The sequence below is a fragment of the Lampetra planeri genome, chromosome 8, assembly GCF_965212315.1.
Source record: "Lampetra planeri chromosome 8, kcLamPlan1.2.h2, whole genome shotgun sequence".
NCBI lineage: Eukaryota > Metazoa > Chordata > Hyperoartia > Petromyzontiformes > Petromyzontidae > Lampetra > Lampetra planeri.
In genome coordinates this window covers 4,092,977-4,108,521 of record NC_136114.1, presented here as the reverse complement: position 1 = coordinate 4,108,521, position 15,545 = coordinate 4,092,977, and the positions used below count along the sequence as shown (strand labels likewise).

Sequence of the window (15,545 nt, the reverse complement as noted above, 5' to 3'; positions counted from 1 at the left end):
GTCACGTAGGTATAAAATACAAGTGATTTAATTTTATTGTATACCTACGTGACTTTACCGAAAGAACCAAAGAGTATGGATCCCTTCAGTCACGAAAACTTCAAATCTAGATTATTATAGTAAACAATACAAAATGCTGCACAGTAGCAGAAAATTATACATTACTCTTCATCTTCTAGCATATGACAAGTCGGTGTAAATTATACATCCGGGGTTAAGCTTGTGAGCCATGTGATAGCTTTGGGAGTAGCGCTAATACTGTCCAGTCCAACGGAGAGCAGGCCTAAAATGCAGTTGTTTGTGATGCGGTCCATTGTTTGATTCGAGTGGCCACAGTTATTGAACTGTGGGTCATATTAACTTTTTCCACTTGAGGAAGAGGTGTGCGCAGTCACTGTTCTGAAGTGTCTTCTTGGTTCTTTCGGTAAAGTCACGTAGAAGGGAAGTAATAAAATAATAAAAATAAAACATTTATTACTTCCCTTCTACGTTACTTCCCTTCTACGTGACTTTACCGAAAGAACCAAGAAGATGAATCCCTGCAGTCACGAAAGCTTTAAATCGAAATTTGTTCTGAAGTGGTTGATGAAGCCACCACAGTTTTCTTGGTAGATCAAAGCCGTGCGGAGCAGTGGTGGTGCCCTCGTTGAGGCTATTGTTAGGAACTTCAGTAAAACTCCACAGCATTCGCCAGCGGCCTTCAGTTGATCCCGTTCCGTCCAATATCCAATTGTCTCGCGCAATCCCAGATTGGTTTCCAGGATCTCGGACGAGTTTGTGGAGGGTCGAGCAGCTCTTGGTGTAATGGGAGGACAATGCTTTCTTGGATTTTGTCCCACTTGGCTTGATATCACAGCATCCCTGTGGAAGTTTGCTGGCCCAATGTTGGCCAAAACAGGAAGCCACTTGGTGGGAGTACGTTTCAGTGTGCCCACTATTGTTCTTTACTTGTGAACAACCCAAATGCTGATACTCCTAATAATAAGCCATTCTGTTTGGGTCATAGTCACATTTATACGAATACAGCCAATTTTAAATGGCACAAATGTGCTGATATTTTTTTCTCTAAATTCACCATGTACAAAATGTCCGAGTGTGATAAAAGAAAAACACGATTGTTTGTCGACATTAGTTCCAACTTGTAACAAGCCAGCTTTCAGACCGTCATTTTTTCTTTCAAATGAACTTGTCAGAACTTCGATCACATCGATGTTCTGAGGCTCCATAAATTTCAACGTGAAGTAATCTCCTGCAACGGGCGTCTTTCCCCAGAAGTAGCCACTTTCAGTGCTGTAGGCTTTCTCCGGCCGGTAGTCTTCGAACACCTTGATGTTTGTGTGAAAGGTGGCGGCAGGGTTATCGGCCACATTTGCGGTACTCTCCTGGAAATCGCCGTCCTTCAATTCATTCCGAGTGCCTTTGAAGGATGAGTAGAGGCCCATGTGCTGAAATAACGCCGGCTTGAAATTTATGGGATTGTTTTGTGTTAGAATAACACGGAAGTGCGTCAGAAGCCAATCGCACGGCATCTCCTGGTAGAACAGGAACAGAAATTGAGCAAGGGTGGGGAGGTCATTACCATGGTAGAGCTTGCCAATGTAGCCCAGTTTGGAGAATTCTAACGTCACCCAATATTTCTTTTGTCGTGAAGCAATGGCCTTCTGAATTGTGGTCAAAAAATTCTTTGCACATTTCAGATCATCTTCCAGCATGAGGTAGTAGTCAGCAAGGCTGGCACAGAAGCCAATTATGAATGAGTAATCAAGGTTCTGCTTGGAGCGGAAGCGCACTCGATCCGGAGGGTCATTGTAGTTGGCCTTGAGGCCCTCAAGGGAGGGGTAGATCTCCTCCGGTGCATGGATCAATAGAAGTCGCTTGGCTAGCACATGGTTCGGGAACATTTTCGTAATTATACGTGCCGTCATCTCGCACCACGCCATGTTAAAGTCGCACAAGTGCACCACTACTACCATCTGCTGAAGTTCCGTTGAGCTTGACTGCTCAAATATGGACCTCAGGGTGTCTATCAAGTATGGCTCATGTTTCCGGTTAACAGAACAAAGGCCAATCGCAAGGAACTCTGAAAGAAAAAAAGCACAGGCACTTACTCATTGAAAATGTGGCACGTGTGTGTTTGAGGTTGAATTTTATATACTACTTTGTAGTTTAAAACATGTAAAAACAGAATCTCTCTAGTCAAACATGGAGTGGTTCTGCTCTGTTATGCCGGGGACGAATCTCTTAAAAATAGCCACTGTAGACTTCCTCCAAAGTCGTATCCATTTTACCAACCCTGGAGGAAAGATGACCTTAATTTTCTCCCTGTGACTGGGTTTGGAACTCACAGCCTCTGCCTTAAGCTGAGCGATCTGCCACAGTGCAGATAAATGGTTGAAGGGGTCTATTTAGAATGCTAATAACACGATCACTTGGAATCCATCAGCTGACAGCTGCATCTAAATGTTCATAGAATACATTTATTTTTAAATGTAACAAACAATATTTCAATGGCTTGCCTTGTTAAAATAATGCAATTTGGTACCTTGAATTTATGGTCAGAAGTCATCTGCAATGTCAGGCAATAAAGCTATCCAAGTGATCATCCAGTATTCAAACTTCTGTTGTTTTAGAGTATTACAACAAATAACAGAGGTGGGTAGGTGTATTTGTTTAATTGTTAAAATCCATCACAATTTCATGGTGAAATGTAATTCGTTACTAGACATTAGAGATGTCACTATACAGCACTTACCCAAAGAGTCCAACCAAGCCACAAAGATAAATTGCCATCAGTAATTGAATGTATTAGCAAATGGGGAAATAAAATGTCAAAACAAAGCAATTACAAATAAAAAATATATGGAACTCAACTCTTTTCTGTTGTCAAGATGTCCTCTGTGATGTTGCTGAATTGGAGCCTTGTGGTATTAAACATCAGTATTCGAGAAGTGGCTTTGCCCTCGTGAGGATGTGAAGCTTCAGAGATGATGTCCAGCAGTTCTTGCGTAATCACTGGCGAGTTGATGTGTCTCTAAATCACAAACAATTCATAGTGAATACAAAACTGGGAATAACAATTTATCCGAACGCTCAACAACAACTGCAAATGCCCGTCTTTGCAGCCGGAAAAATGTTATCACGATGTGCGTGGACAGATGAAACCGATGTATCAGTGCTCTAATTAAGCCCAGTAACCAGTAGGGAGGTACTCTACTCAAGCAGAAAGGCAACAAATACTGAATATGCTTCACCACACATAGTAACTGGATTTGCAGGTGGCACCTGTCTCCAATGGTAGTGTTCACACACCCACACCAGGCACTTATTTAATGGAAAGTTGACCTAGTGGAGGGCCTGGACAGATTTGCATATCTATTTGCCACTGATGTTATCATTGGGCCGGCATCATACTGGGTTACTGGGATCACATCGCAGTGCACCAACTACTACACTGCACACGTCTTACTCACCCGTTATCAGCCACCCCACTATATGCTAGCACTCCACTCGGCGTTGCAAGCCACAGTGGAGGCTGCTGGGCAGCTTTTCTTCCAAAGGTCTCCATCCTCAAAACAATTGGCAGTTAAAGGGTTAAGTTCTTAATTTCCACTGCCACCGTTTACCCAGAAATTTCAACGGGTACACCATAATCTGCAAGTCACGTGTGGTAGGGTAAAGTGTTGGTATGTGCCCATCTCTTCCATGATGCCTGGCCAGTGTGGAAAAAGTAGGTTCTCGAGAGCAGATCTCCCCAGTGAAAGCACTTGTGTGCTTGGGTCGGGAACACAATATAGTATTCATGAGCACCATGTGAGACTCCTCATTGTTTTCGGACTAAGTATGAATGCTTTCACCATTTCATGAACATACCGCCGTCTTGTATGGCTGTTCCCAGGACAGCACGAACGCCATTAAGAGCACGAGGCTGACGACGATGGTGAAGAGGAGCAGCACGCGGCCGCATTTCCATTGCAGCCTCATGCTCCTTGCAGACCTGCAGTCTGCCAGATGTGCAATATGTGCAATCCTCAACACGTGCATCCATTTACGATTATGGACATGATAAATAATTTTACCATTTTCAGAAAAAGGATGCTTTAACCTTCAACCTGTATTTGGCTCCAAATAGTAGGTTAAAGTAGGAAAGTAAATTTTTTATGGCAACTTACAAGTACAACATTTCATGGCTATAATCCATTATAAATATAGTTGGAATGTGCGTAGATTGCAATCAGCTCTATTCTATATTTACTGTGACATTAAATAGACTTTTGAGAAAATCACATCGCTCTGAACACACCAACTCCCCTCAGAGGTAGGGCCTGTAAAGTCGTTGTTATGAACTTGGGGGGCCGAGGGATATGGATGGTTCAGGGTCCATGCCAGCTCGTGCCTCGTTCCAGCCCTTGGTTATTACGTAGGTCATAAGAGTTACCCATTTATGAATGTACTTACTCAAGAAACTTCCGTTTTCCATTCAGACCAATTGTTGAGTTACAATTAGGTTGCAACAGGTTATAAGGGAGTAAAGGTTAAAATATAGTAAAGTATTCCCTCGTAAAGTATTCCCTCGTAATTCATGAACTTGCTAACCACAACTTTGGCCATCTGCGAGGGAAATAAAGTGATGAGAGATAAAGTTGTAAGATAAAGTAATGAGATACTTTCATATTTATGTATATATCATGTTTATTTGTGTTTACCATTTCTTTCGTGTTATAATAATTTGCACGTATTTAATAGCTTATGTATCTATTTAATGTAGTTCGTAAAAAAAAGGGTTTCGTAGGACAATATCATCCACGAAATTTGATATTCACAAGCATCTCTGGAACATAATCCTCGTGAATAATTAAGGAATATTGTATTATAACTTGCAGTATGCGACTAACATTTTAAAAGCCATTTTGCAGTGAGATCTAAGACTTAACTCCTGTGAAACACACTATTGATGCGAGTTATTTTATGTATTAGTATGGAATGCAGCTGTTGTGACCAGTGGCAGAAGTGAGGCCACGGATGAGAGAAAGGTGGGGGACAATGTGGCTAATAAAGGGACGTGATCATGAGTGAAAAATAATCATTACAAAGGCCTTAATTCTAGATTTGAAGTTTTCGTGACTGCAAGGATCCATGCTCTTTGGTTCTTTCGGTGAAGTTATTTTCATTTTTTTCACCTACATGACTTTACCGAAAGAACCAAAGAGTACAAAGGCCTTCTTTTGGGACCAGAGTTGATCAATAATTGAATAGTTTTCCATCTTTCAATTAACCATTTCACTGGGGGGCATGTTGGAGCTCTTCAACCACCACTTCATACAAATTCTAACACCGATATGTCCTATATGTTTGTTGTGTACGTTTACATCTGCCAGCCAGCTTTTTGTTTATGTTGTTAAATTGGAGAAAGTAGCATTGAACATTAATCTGAAATACTGCTTGATATTTTGACGTAAAATCACTAAATTAGAACAGGGGTAGGCAATCACTGCTTCGTGACGTAATGTGCATGTGTAGTGACATCACGGATGTCACTGTGTGGTGCCGGCCCTAGAGGGGCACGGCGTGCGATGTACTCACATTGCGGACATCACGTATATAGCGACATCGTGAATGTCACTGAGCAATGCCGGCTCTAGCGAGGCATGGCGTGCGATGCATTGTCATCGCGGACACCCCGTAGGTGGGTGTAGTACCAACCCTAGTGAGCGCTGGGATAGCGTAGTGGCACCACGCGTGGCGTGCAGTGCTGACTCATACAGGAGGGAGTGTGGGAGTGTCAGCCATGGGATGAGGTTACCCTAGGCCATGGCACTCTGGTTGACCCTGGAAGACACGTGACCAGCAAGATCTACACAAGGGCCCCAGGTGGGGGCTTGGGGGTGGTCACGTGTCAGGGTGAGATCCTACGGGAAGGGTCGAGGTTTCTTGAAGGTGGTCGTGGCCAAGGGCAGGGCCAGCCACATCCCAGGAGCATATAAACCGGGGGCCGCACAGGGGCCAGGGTTCAGCGTTGTTGTCGTCATCTGAAGAATCACGATCTACCTTCTACATCCAAGAAGAAGTCAACAACACGTGGATGAGGACTCCAGCCAGGGTCCTGTCCGTTGTAGCTACTCCCAGTAACCAGTGTAGTTAGCCTGGTGGTTCACCACCATAGGTTACCTGGTAAAGGGGCAGTAACCCCTTTGTGTTATGTGTTGGTGTAAATAAATGTGTTGCCTCCAAAGAGTAAGTCTGCGACTCAGTTGAATCCACTACATATGTATTCACATGCATTGTGGCTCTTGCAATAATGAGTTTTGTACCGAATTCGAATTTTTATCTTATTTTGGTTGCCAACCCCTGGCTTTTAATGGACTTTCGGTGTCTTGTGCAGTTTTACTAATCAATATATTACTACTCCGTTCTAAATCTATATCCTGCTGGAAATATATATTTCAACCTTGGGACGCAAGTTCGTACAATCGATAAATAACAAACCTCTCGAGAGCAAGTATAAATATTGTATTTAATTGATTGCACTGGTCAACACACTTTTTCTGGCATAAGGTATTCCAACGTTTGTAAGGTAATTTTGGGGTGCTGATTCCAAATCTGGCATCAGTTTTTGTTTATCACATCAGGTTTTTGAGATATGAAATATTGCATTTTCAATAAAAACGGCAGAATTAAAATATTAAATAAATGTGGATATCTACATAAAATGATATTATAAACACACTATCCTAAAAATACAGCACCATATTTTAACACTAAAACAGTCACTGACTCGCAACAACTTGCAATCATAAGTGACAGAGTTAATTTCGGGTAAAATCAATGAAAATATGGTATGCCGATAGCATAGATGTAATGGAGCAAACCTGAGACCAGATTTGGAATCAGCACCCTGAAATTAGTCTAAAACAGCTGCAAAAGTCCAGGCCAGAATTTTTTTTCTTTCTGTTGACCAGTGTTATTAAGACCCAGCTACACAACAAGAGTCAATCTTGAAGGCACCCCATAGGTTCTCCCTTATCGCCAGTGGTAGCGAATGTTTTCATGGAGAAATTTGAGACAGATGCCATCCAGACATCCACCCTACGTCCTTCCTTGTGGAAGAGATACGTACATGACACGTTCGTCATCTGGCCACATGGCCTGCACTGAACCAATTTCTCAACCACATCAATTCCATACACCCGTCTATCAAATGCATCAAGCACTGAACGAATTTCTCAACCACATCAATTCCATACACCCGTCTATCAAATGCATCATGGAAGTGGAAAAGGATGGCAAGCTACCGTTCTTGGATGTTTTGGTCGAGAAGAGACCTGATGGCTCGTTGGGACATTCGGTCTACAGGAAAGCCACTCACACGGATGCCTATATAAAGCCTGACTCCCACCACCATCCAGTCCAGAAGAATTCCCTCATCAAAACGCTACACCATAGGGCCCGTTGCATCTCCGACTACCACCACCTAGCTAGTGAGTTGGAGCACGTACACCAAGCCCTTAGGATGAACAGATACTTGGACCGTACAATCCGCAAAGCTGCCTCCCCAGCCATGGGGAGACAACCTTCTGAGGATCCAACCAAAACCATCACTTTACCATACATAGCAGGGGTTACCAAAAAGATTTCCAAAATCTTAAACAAACACAAGATCCAAGTTCGTTTCAACACAGTACACAAAATCCGTGATTTAATCCCATCTGTAAAGGATGTGATTCCTGACATGTGTAGGGGTGTTACGGAGGGGCTGTATACATAGGATCACACGGGAAACAAACACAGTGGGCGGTGCTTCGTGAGTGCACGGGGAGGTGCTCTCAACGACGTCCGCACCGGGCAGCCTGGGGGGCTGGCCCGGAGTTGTGATCCCCCGGGGGCCCCACCCCTCAGCGGGGGGTTTTGGTATAAAAGGGGATGAGCCGGAGAGCTCGGGGAACAATGTTAAAGCTAAACCAGTGAAGACCGAAGATCGTCTAGCTAGAGCCCTGGACTCCCCTGGGTCGCCGCCCTTGTCAGGGCCGCGCAGGACCGAGCCAGCGGCGTGGTCCCGAGAACCAGAGCTAGTGCTCTGGGACTCCGGGTACCGTAGCCCGACTTACCAGTGTCGGGCCAGACAGCCTCCCCTAGCCCATTAGTGGAGGACTAGGAGGCAGGTCAGAGATAGCTAGCAGTGTATTCCCAGCTAGCCGGGTGAGGGGGGCGATACCCCCTCCAGTGTTGTATGTCCGCGGTTGTGACAACTGTTGCGGAATAAATACGTGTGCCTCAACCCCGGCGTCCAAGAGTTCTCAACGATATTACATCTGGTGACAGAAGTGAACGACCACGAACATGGACACGCGCCGGACAGCTCGAGCCGGGGTACCGGAGGCGGAGGACACCGCTGAAATTGTGGAGCCCGAGACGGCTGAAGAAGGCATCGAGCAGCCGGGGCCGGACGCATCCTTACCGCAGCATCGGGATGAAGGGGAGCCGTCAACAGAAGGACTGAGGCTGGCTCACGCGAGACTGGCGGAGCTGCTGTACGCTGCTGCCGCCACGCTCGAACACATCACACAGCTGGGGGCTGGTGGACCGCCACGGGGCGAGGACAGCCGACGACCGGTGCGCCTTCCCGCCATTTCAACGGAGCCCAACTTTGAATCTCCCGCCATCGCCGCAGCAGCTGCTGAGGGCATGGCCGGCCTGCACCTCGGGTCCGACATCGGCCTCACAGGGGCTGCCGCGTCATCACCAGCGGACAGAGCGTCACCACTGGTGCGACCGGCGATGCCATCCGTCGTTCGCGCCGAAGCCCAGCCGAGTAACGGGAACAGCGGAGTGCGAGCTTCCACGGCGGCCGCTGCGCTGCACCAACGGCTACCTCCACTCAAAGAGTTTGTGGGCGAGGAGGGCGACTGGGGCGGCTTCCAGCGGCGCTTCCTTGCGCACCAGGAAATGGCGCAGTGGTCGGATGCCGAGGCTCTCTGCGCGCTGCCGGCGCTCCTCGACAGCGACGCCCTCGCCGCTTTTACATCGGCGCTGAAGGACAAACGCTCCACGCTACAGATGGTGCTGCAGTTGCTGGCTGCGGTCTACGGACCATCGTCGGAATGCAGGCAGCTCTTTTATGATCGCCAGCGGGGTGCAAAGGAGTCGCCCCTGGCGTACCGTACGAGTCTCCTGGCGCTGGCGAAGACGGCCTTCCCACGAATGGACGACGAATGTGTGGACGCGATGGTAACGGAAAAGATCCTCCTGCTGGCGGACGACCTGGACATCGCCGTCGTTGCACAGGAGGACACAGAAATGGGTTCCCTCCAGGCTGCGCGGCTCCTCCACGCCAACCTGCTGTCGCAGCGACGGAAGGCCAGCAGGGCAGCGGCCGGGCGTACGGTGGCTGCAGCCACCCTCCCGGCGGAGGAAGTTTGTGCCATCGACCATCGACTGCAGCAGAGGGTGGGAGTACGGGCGAGCCGGGATGGATCGAGCCGCTCCGACCATCCGTCATCGCCGCCTGCGCTCCCGCGCTGTTACAACTGCGGCATCCGGGGCCATGTCGCCTCGACAGGACGCCGGCCCTCCTCCCAAGCTCCATCAACATAACCCGGCGAGTCGCGGCACCCCTCATGTTTGGCCCACGCAAACACCCGTCACACACTCGCACACCGCAACGAACGGGGGGCCGACATTGCGCACCATCGCGCCAACACGCACCACTATGGGGACTCAGATCGAACCCAGGCAGTGGTCCGTGTTGGCCCATCGCGTTGTGGCTGCATCGTCGGGGTCGTCAGCCGTGGTGGGGCACATTGACAGGGTTGAGGTGCGCATCCTGGTCGATACAGGAGCATCGGCGACCATCATTTCGGAACTAATTTACAATATTCTCCCTGTCCAGAGCCGTCCTTTACTGCCGGTTAACGTCCCATTCTATGCTGCTAACGGGGGCTCACTTGGCATCATTGGACAGATTCGAGCACAAATTTGTATCGGTGATATCAAATTGTCCGGCCCGATTTTTGTTTCCTCCTCGCTGGCGGTTCCGTGCCTGCTGGGGACGGACTTCTTGGGCAAAATGCCGATTCGTATTTTAATAGACCAGGACTGCATTGAGCTCCCGTCGGGACGACGCATGGCGTTTCTGCCGTCCCCTACTGCGGCTCGGACGGCATTCGCGACGGTACCGGCGGTCGTTGTTAAAACGGTTCGCGTACCGCCGGGGGCACAAATGTTGGTGCCTCTCAAACTTCGTCGGCCCTTCGCTAAAGGCATTGGGGACCAGGGAATTCTGCTGGGGCCATCTAGGGCCGGGGTTAGCGGACCTCATTTAATTCCGGCCCAGACCATCGTAAAATGGGACGGGGACCCTTTCATCGCGGTCCTCAATGTGGGGTCGCAGACAGTGGTGGTTCCTCAAGGGACCGTGCTTGCTCACGCAACGCCGGTGCCCTGTGAGGAACCTGTCGCGAATCACGTAGGCACTGTCCCTCTGCCGCATCCACATTCGGACACCAATAAAGGGTGGCTCGAGGCGCTTTGTGCGGGATCGACGGACCTGTCGGATTTAGAGCATCAAAAGCTTAGGACACTGCTGCGTGAATTTTCCGACGTTTTCAGTCAGAACAGATTCGATTTGGGCTGTACCCATCTGCTGCGTCACCATATTGATACAGGTGACAGCGCGCCAATACGCCAAAATCCTTTTCGGTTAAGTCCCGCCGAAAAGGACCATGTCAAATCGGCTGTTGATGACATGTTAGCCGCCGACATCATTTCTCCCTCTACCAGCCCGTGGGGAGAGCCGATCGTCCTGGTTAAGAAACAGGATGGCTCGTTGCGGTTTTGCGTCAATTTTCGCCGCCTCAACAAAATTTCTGTTGCCAACGCATACCCGCTCCCACGGATTGACGAATCGCTGGACGCCTTGGCGGGAGCGCGATTCTTCTCCACATTGGATTTGCTTTCGGGATTCTGGCAGCTTCCTCTGGACAATGATTCTAAGCCTAAAACTGCATTCCGTACACCGCACGGTGTCTTCCAATTCAACCGGTTGCCGATGGGACTCCACTCGGCGCCGGCGACTTTCCAGCGATTGATGGAATTGGTTTTGGCTGGATTGCAATGGGACTCGTGCTTAATTTATTTGGATGACGTTATCGTCTTTAGCAGAACATTTGACGAGCATCTCCAGAGGTTGCGGGCGGTTTTCCTCAAAATGCGGGCTGCTAATTTGAAATTTAAACCCCAAAAATGTCATCTGTTACGCGAATCTGTGCATTATTTGGGACACATCGTTGGACGCTCAGGTATTGCTACCGATCCCGCCAAAACGCAGTGCGTCAGCTCCTGGCCGACTCCCACCTCTGTGGGAGAGGTCAGGAGTTTCATTGGATTCGCGTCGTATTACCGACGCTTTGTCGCGGATTTTGCGACAATTGCAAAGCCCCTACACGCTTTGACGTCAAAGGGGGTCCGCTTTCATTGGGGACAGGAGGAGGAGGCTGCTTTCCGCTCCCTTCGGGACGCTCTGGTTAAAGCTCCTCCCTTGGTTTACCCCGATTTTTCTAAACCCTTTGTGCTCGACACCGATGCGAGCAACACAGGTATTGGGGGCGTGCTTTCCCAGGTGGTTGACAGCGTGGAACGGGTAGTCGCGTACGGTAGTCGGGTGTTGTCTCCAGCGGAGCAAAGATATTGTGTCACCCATCGGGAACTGTTGGCAATTGTCTATTTCATCCAACAGTACCGCCCATATCTGTACGGTCAGCGTTTCACCATCCGTACAGATCATGCGGCACTACAGTACGCCCTGCGAGTTCAACAACCATCGGGACAATTGTCTCGATGGTTGGAGGTTCTCCAGGACTTTGATTTTGAAACCACGTACCGTAAGGGCGTTCGCCACACCAATGCGGACGCTCTGTCGCGCATGCCAACCACCCCTGAATGCGCATGCCTCCTGGGGTCGGGTCGTTGCAGGCATCCGGGTGAAATATCTGTTCCGGTCTTGGCGGCCGCAGACGACGCAGCGTCAATGACGAATTCGATCGCACAACAGGGATGAGATTCCCTGTTGGGGTTGCCTGTCACTGAATGGGGGCGCCTACAGATGGAGGATACCTCCCTCCTCGCGTTGCGTCGTCGCGTCGGGGATGCTGGGTGGGGGAGGGGTGATGTCGACGCATGGGAAATGGTCACGGGTCTGCTGATGAATTGGGACAGGAAATCCCATCGACACCGGCTGGTGGTCCCTTCTGGGTTACGGGGTAAGGTGGTGTGGGCCGCTCATGAGCGCCTCCTCCACCTGGGGACCGGGCATGACAAGGGATGTCGCAGATCTGTTGGGGTCATACCCTCAGTGTGCGCAACGGAAACCACCAGCACGGGAGTCTAAGCCGCCTTTGCAGTCTATCAGAGTCTCCAGAGTCAACGAACTTGTCGCGCTGGATATTCTGGGCCCATTCCCCGCCACCCCCAGGGGCAATAGATATTTGTTGACCGGGGTGGAGTACTTTACGCGCTGGCCTATGGCCTGGCCCCTGGCCAACCAGTCGGCAGCAGCCATCGTGGAGGCCTTTGTCCAGGGATACGTCCTGGACAAAGGTGCTCCGGAGCGGCTGCTGACCGACCAGGGCAAAAAATTTTCCAGCAAACTGCTCCAACAAGTCTGTGAGCTCCTGGGCATGAAAAAAATTCGTACCTCTCCCTATCACCCGCAAACTGACGGGATGGTCGAGCGTCTGCACCGAACCATCACGTCCATGTTGTCACAGCAGGTTTCGGACTCACAGACCGATTGGGACCTGCAAATTCAAGGGGTCCTGGCAGCATACAGATTGGCCCCCCATGCGGCAACGGGATTTTCCCCCTTCTTCCTCATGTATGGCCGCGAACCTGACCCACCTGTTCGGGCCCAGCTGCAGATCCCCGCGCCGCAGGGTAAAACTAAATTGGCCGACCATGTTAAATTTAACCTTGCGAAATTAACAGAGGCACGGGATGCTGCCATGCAAAATTTCGACCTACGTCAGAAAGCTAATGAGCGGCTCAGACTGGGTCGCGCGCACGTGCTACAGTGGAAGCCGGGGGACAAGGCATGGCTGCACTGTCCCCAGGTACCACTCGCGACCTCCTCTAAACTGGTGCGGCCATGGCGGGGCCCTGTCGAGGTGGTTGAGGTTTTGCGGCCTCAGTGCGTACGCATCAAATGGGGGAAGCGCCGGTGGATTGTGCACCCCTCCAGATTGAAACCCTTCGTTGCGGTGCGAAGTCCCACTCCACACACGCGTGGCCAAACATGTGGGGGGTCGACCGACTCAAAGGGTCCGTCTCCGCTGCTCTCGCCTGACGTGTTGCCGGCTGTCCCGCCCCCAGGTGCACCAGGAATGACGGGCTCACGCCCGACAACCCCTACAGGGGATGCCGAGGGTCTCGCGACATCGAGAGGAGACTCACTCGGAAGTGGACAGTTGCCACCCGATGGCCCGCCATCCGGGGTTGCCCCGTGTGACGGGCCGGCTGCAAGAACGCGCGCAAGAATGCGCAGACTCTTGTGATGCACAAAAAGAAAAAAAAAATATTTTTCACATGTTATGTTCACTGTGTGCTGCGTCGGTGGTGTGTTCCTGGCACATTGGATTGTACGTATGTTGTGATCACTGTGTGTTGTGTGTGTGCTGGGGTTCCCTGCAAATTGTATATACGTTGGTTTTACGGAATTCGTATTTATTCGGGGGTGGGGTGCGTCGGGTTATTTTCCCTTCTTGCTTTTCTGGTTCTTGTTGTTGTTCTCGTTCGCGTTATTGTTGAAAAAAATTATGAGGCACACGCGGGGTCGAGGGGTAAATAAACTTTTATTGTCGTTTGTTGCAGCCGGGACGGCTGCGAGCTGTACGGGGGGGGGTGATGTAGGGGTGTTACGGAGGGGCTGTATACATAGAATCACACGAGAAACAAACACAGTGGGCGGGGCTTCGTGAGTGCACGGGGAGGTGCTCTCAACGACGTCCGCACCGGGCAGCCTGGGGGGCTGGCCCGGAGTTGTGATCCCCCGGGGGCCCCACCCCTCAGCGGGGGGTTTTGGTATAAAAGGGGATGAGCCGGAGAGCTCGGGGAACAATGTTAAAGCTAAACCAGTGAAGACCGAAGATCGTCTAGCTAGAGCCCTGGACTCCCCTGGGTCGCCGCCCTTGTCAGGGCCGCGCAGGACCGAGCCAGCGGCGTGGTCCCGAGAACCAGAGCTAGTGCTCTGGGACTCCGGGTACCGTAGCCCGACTTACCAGTGTCGGGCCAGACAGCCTCCCCTAGCCCGTTAGTGGAGGACTAGGAGGTAGGTCAGAGATAGCTAGCAGTGTATTCCCAGCTAGCCGGGTGAGGGGGCCGATACCCCCTCCAGTGTTGTATGTCCGCGGTTGTGACAACTGTTGCGGAATAAATACGTGTGCCTCAACCCCGGCGTCCAAGAGTTCTCAACGATATTACACATGCAATACCCTGGTGTCTACAAACTGAGTTATGGTTGTGGCAGCAGTTACATTGGGGAAACGAAACGACATGTCTCGGACCGCGTTCGTGAACACAAGGCAGATCTGAAACACGGTAGGACGAATACCTCTAGTGTTGCCGATCATTGTTTTAACGCTGTGGGCTCACACAAAATAGATTTTTCCCAGACGGAGGTACTCTGCAAACCTATCGGCTACCTTCAGAGATTTGTTCATGAAGCCATCCAGATAACTAAACACAGACACAACTTCAACCGAGAAGATGGGTACAAACTGAGCAATCATTGGAAGAACGTCATTAACCAGGTAAAGTCTTAACTGACTTTGATGTTTCCATCCTACCTGCCTATGTCAGCTGTTATTTCCGACTGTGTCTCTCTCTCTAGATGCCTCTCTCTTAGATCTCTCACATGTCCTTTGGATTGCACTCTCATGCTCACATGTCCTTTGGATTGCACTCTCATGCTCACATGTCCTTTGGATTGCCTCTCATGCTCACATGTCCTTTGGATTGCACTCTCATGCTCACATGCCCTTTGGATTGCACTCTCATGTTCACGTCCTTTGGATTGCACTCTCATGGTGCTAATCTCTCATTAACACTGCTGTTGTGCGCATATGAGGGCATGATACTCTTATGCAGCGACGGAAGCTCATTCATGCTAATCTCCCTGCCTAATCCCTCCCTCCCTAATCTCCCCCATTAACACAACTGACGTATTTACGTCCATGAATGGAATTCCTTTCCAGCTCAGACCCCGCTTGCTTGCCCATCGCCACATATATAACCTCTTGTTGTGACTGCTCTCTCGCTGGTTCAGCAGTTCCACTGCTGGATTAGATTTTTTCCGCCTGAGGACGACCGCTTGTGTTGCGATCGAAACGTTGTGATTTATTTTATTTTATACCTACGTGACTTCACCGAAAGAACCAAAGAATATACAACAAGAGTCCCCGACACGTGGGGCTGAGTATGGTGAGCGGGGCTACTTGAGACAGTGGTGTGGTCGAAGCATCACGTTTCATGTTAAAAACACTTTGGCAGTTTGAATTTGC

The 15,545-nt window shown here is 49.8% G+C and overlaps 1 protein-coding gene across 4 annotated transcripts in view; it reads right to left on the bottom strand.

The window, feature by feature from the left end:
* Window positions 1-575: 575 nt before the first annotated feature.
* LOC144720220 (alpha-1,3-mannosyl-glycoprotein 4-beta-N-acetylglucosaminyltransferase C-like) overlaps window positions 576-15,545 on the bottom strand; it is a 29,228-nt gene continuing 14,258 nt past the window's right edge. For all 4 annotated transcript variants that reach the window (XM_078596741.1, XM_078596738.1, XM_078596739.1 and 1 more), the window contains 3 exons: window positions 3,871-4,001; window positions 2,872-3,031; window positions 576-2,080 (listed from right to left, as the gene is read on the bottom strand). In XM_078596741.1, coding sequence (XP_078452867.1) covers window positions 945-2,080; window positions 2,872-3,031; window positions 3,871-3,981 — 1,407 coding nt within the window. In that variant the 5' untranslated portion in view covers window positions 3,982-4,001 and the 3' untranslated portion in view covers window positions 576-944. The remainder of the gene's footprint in view (window positions 2,081-2,871; window positions 3,032-3,870; window positions 4,002-15,545) is intronic.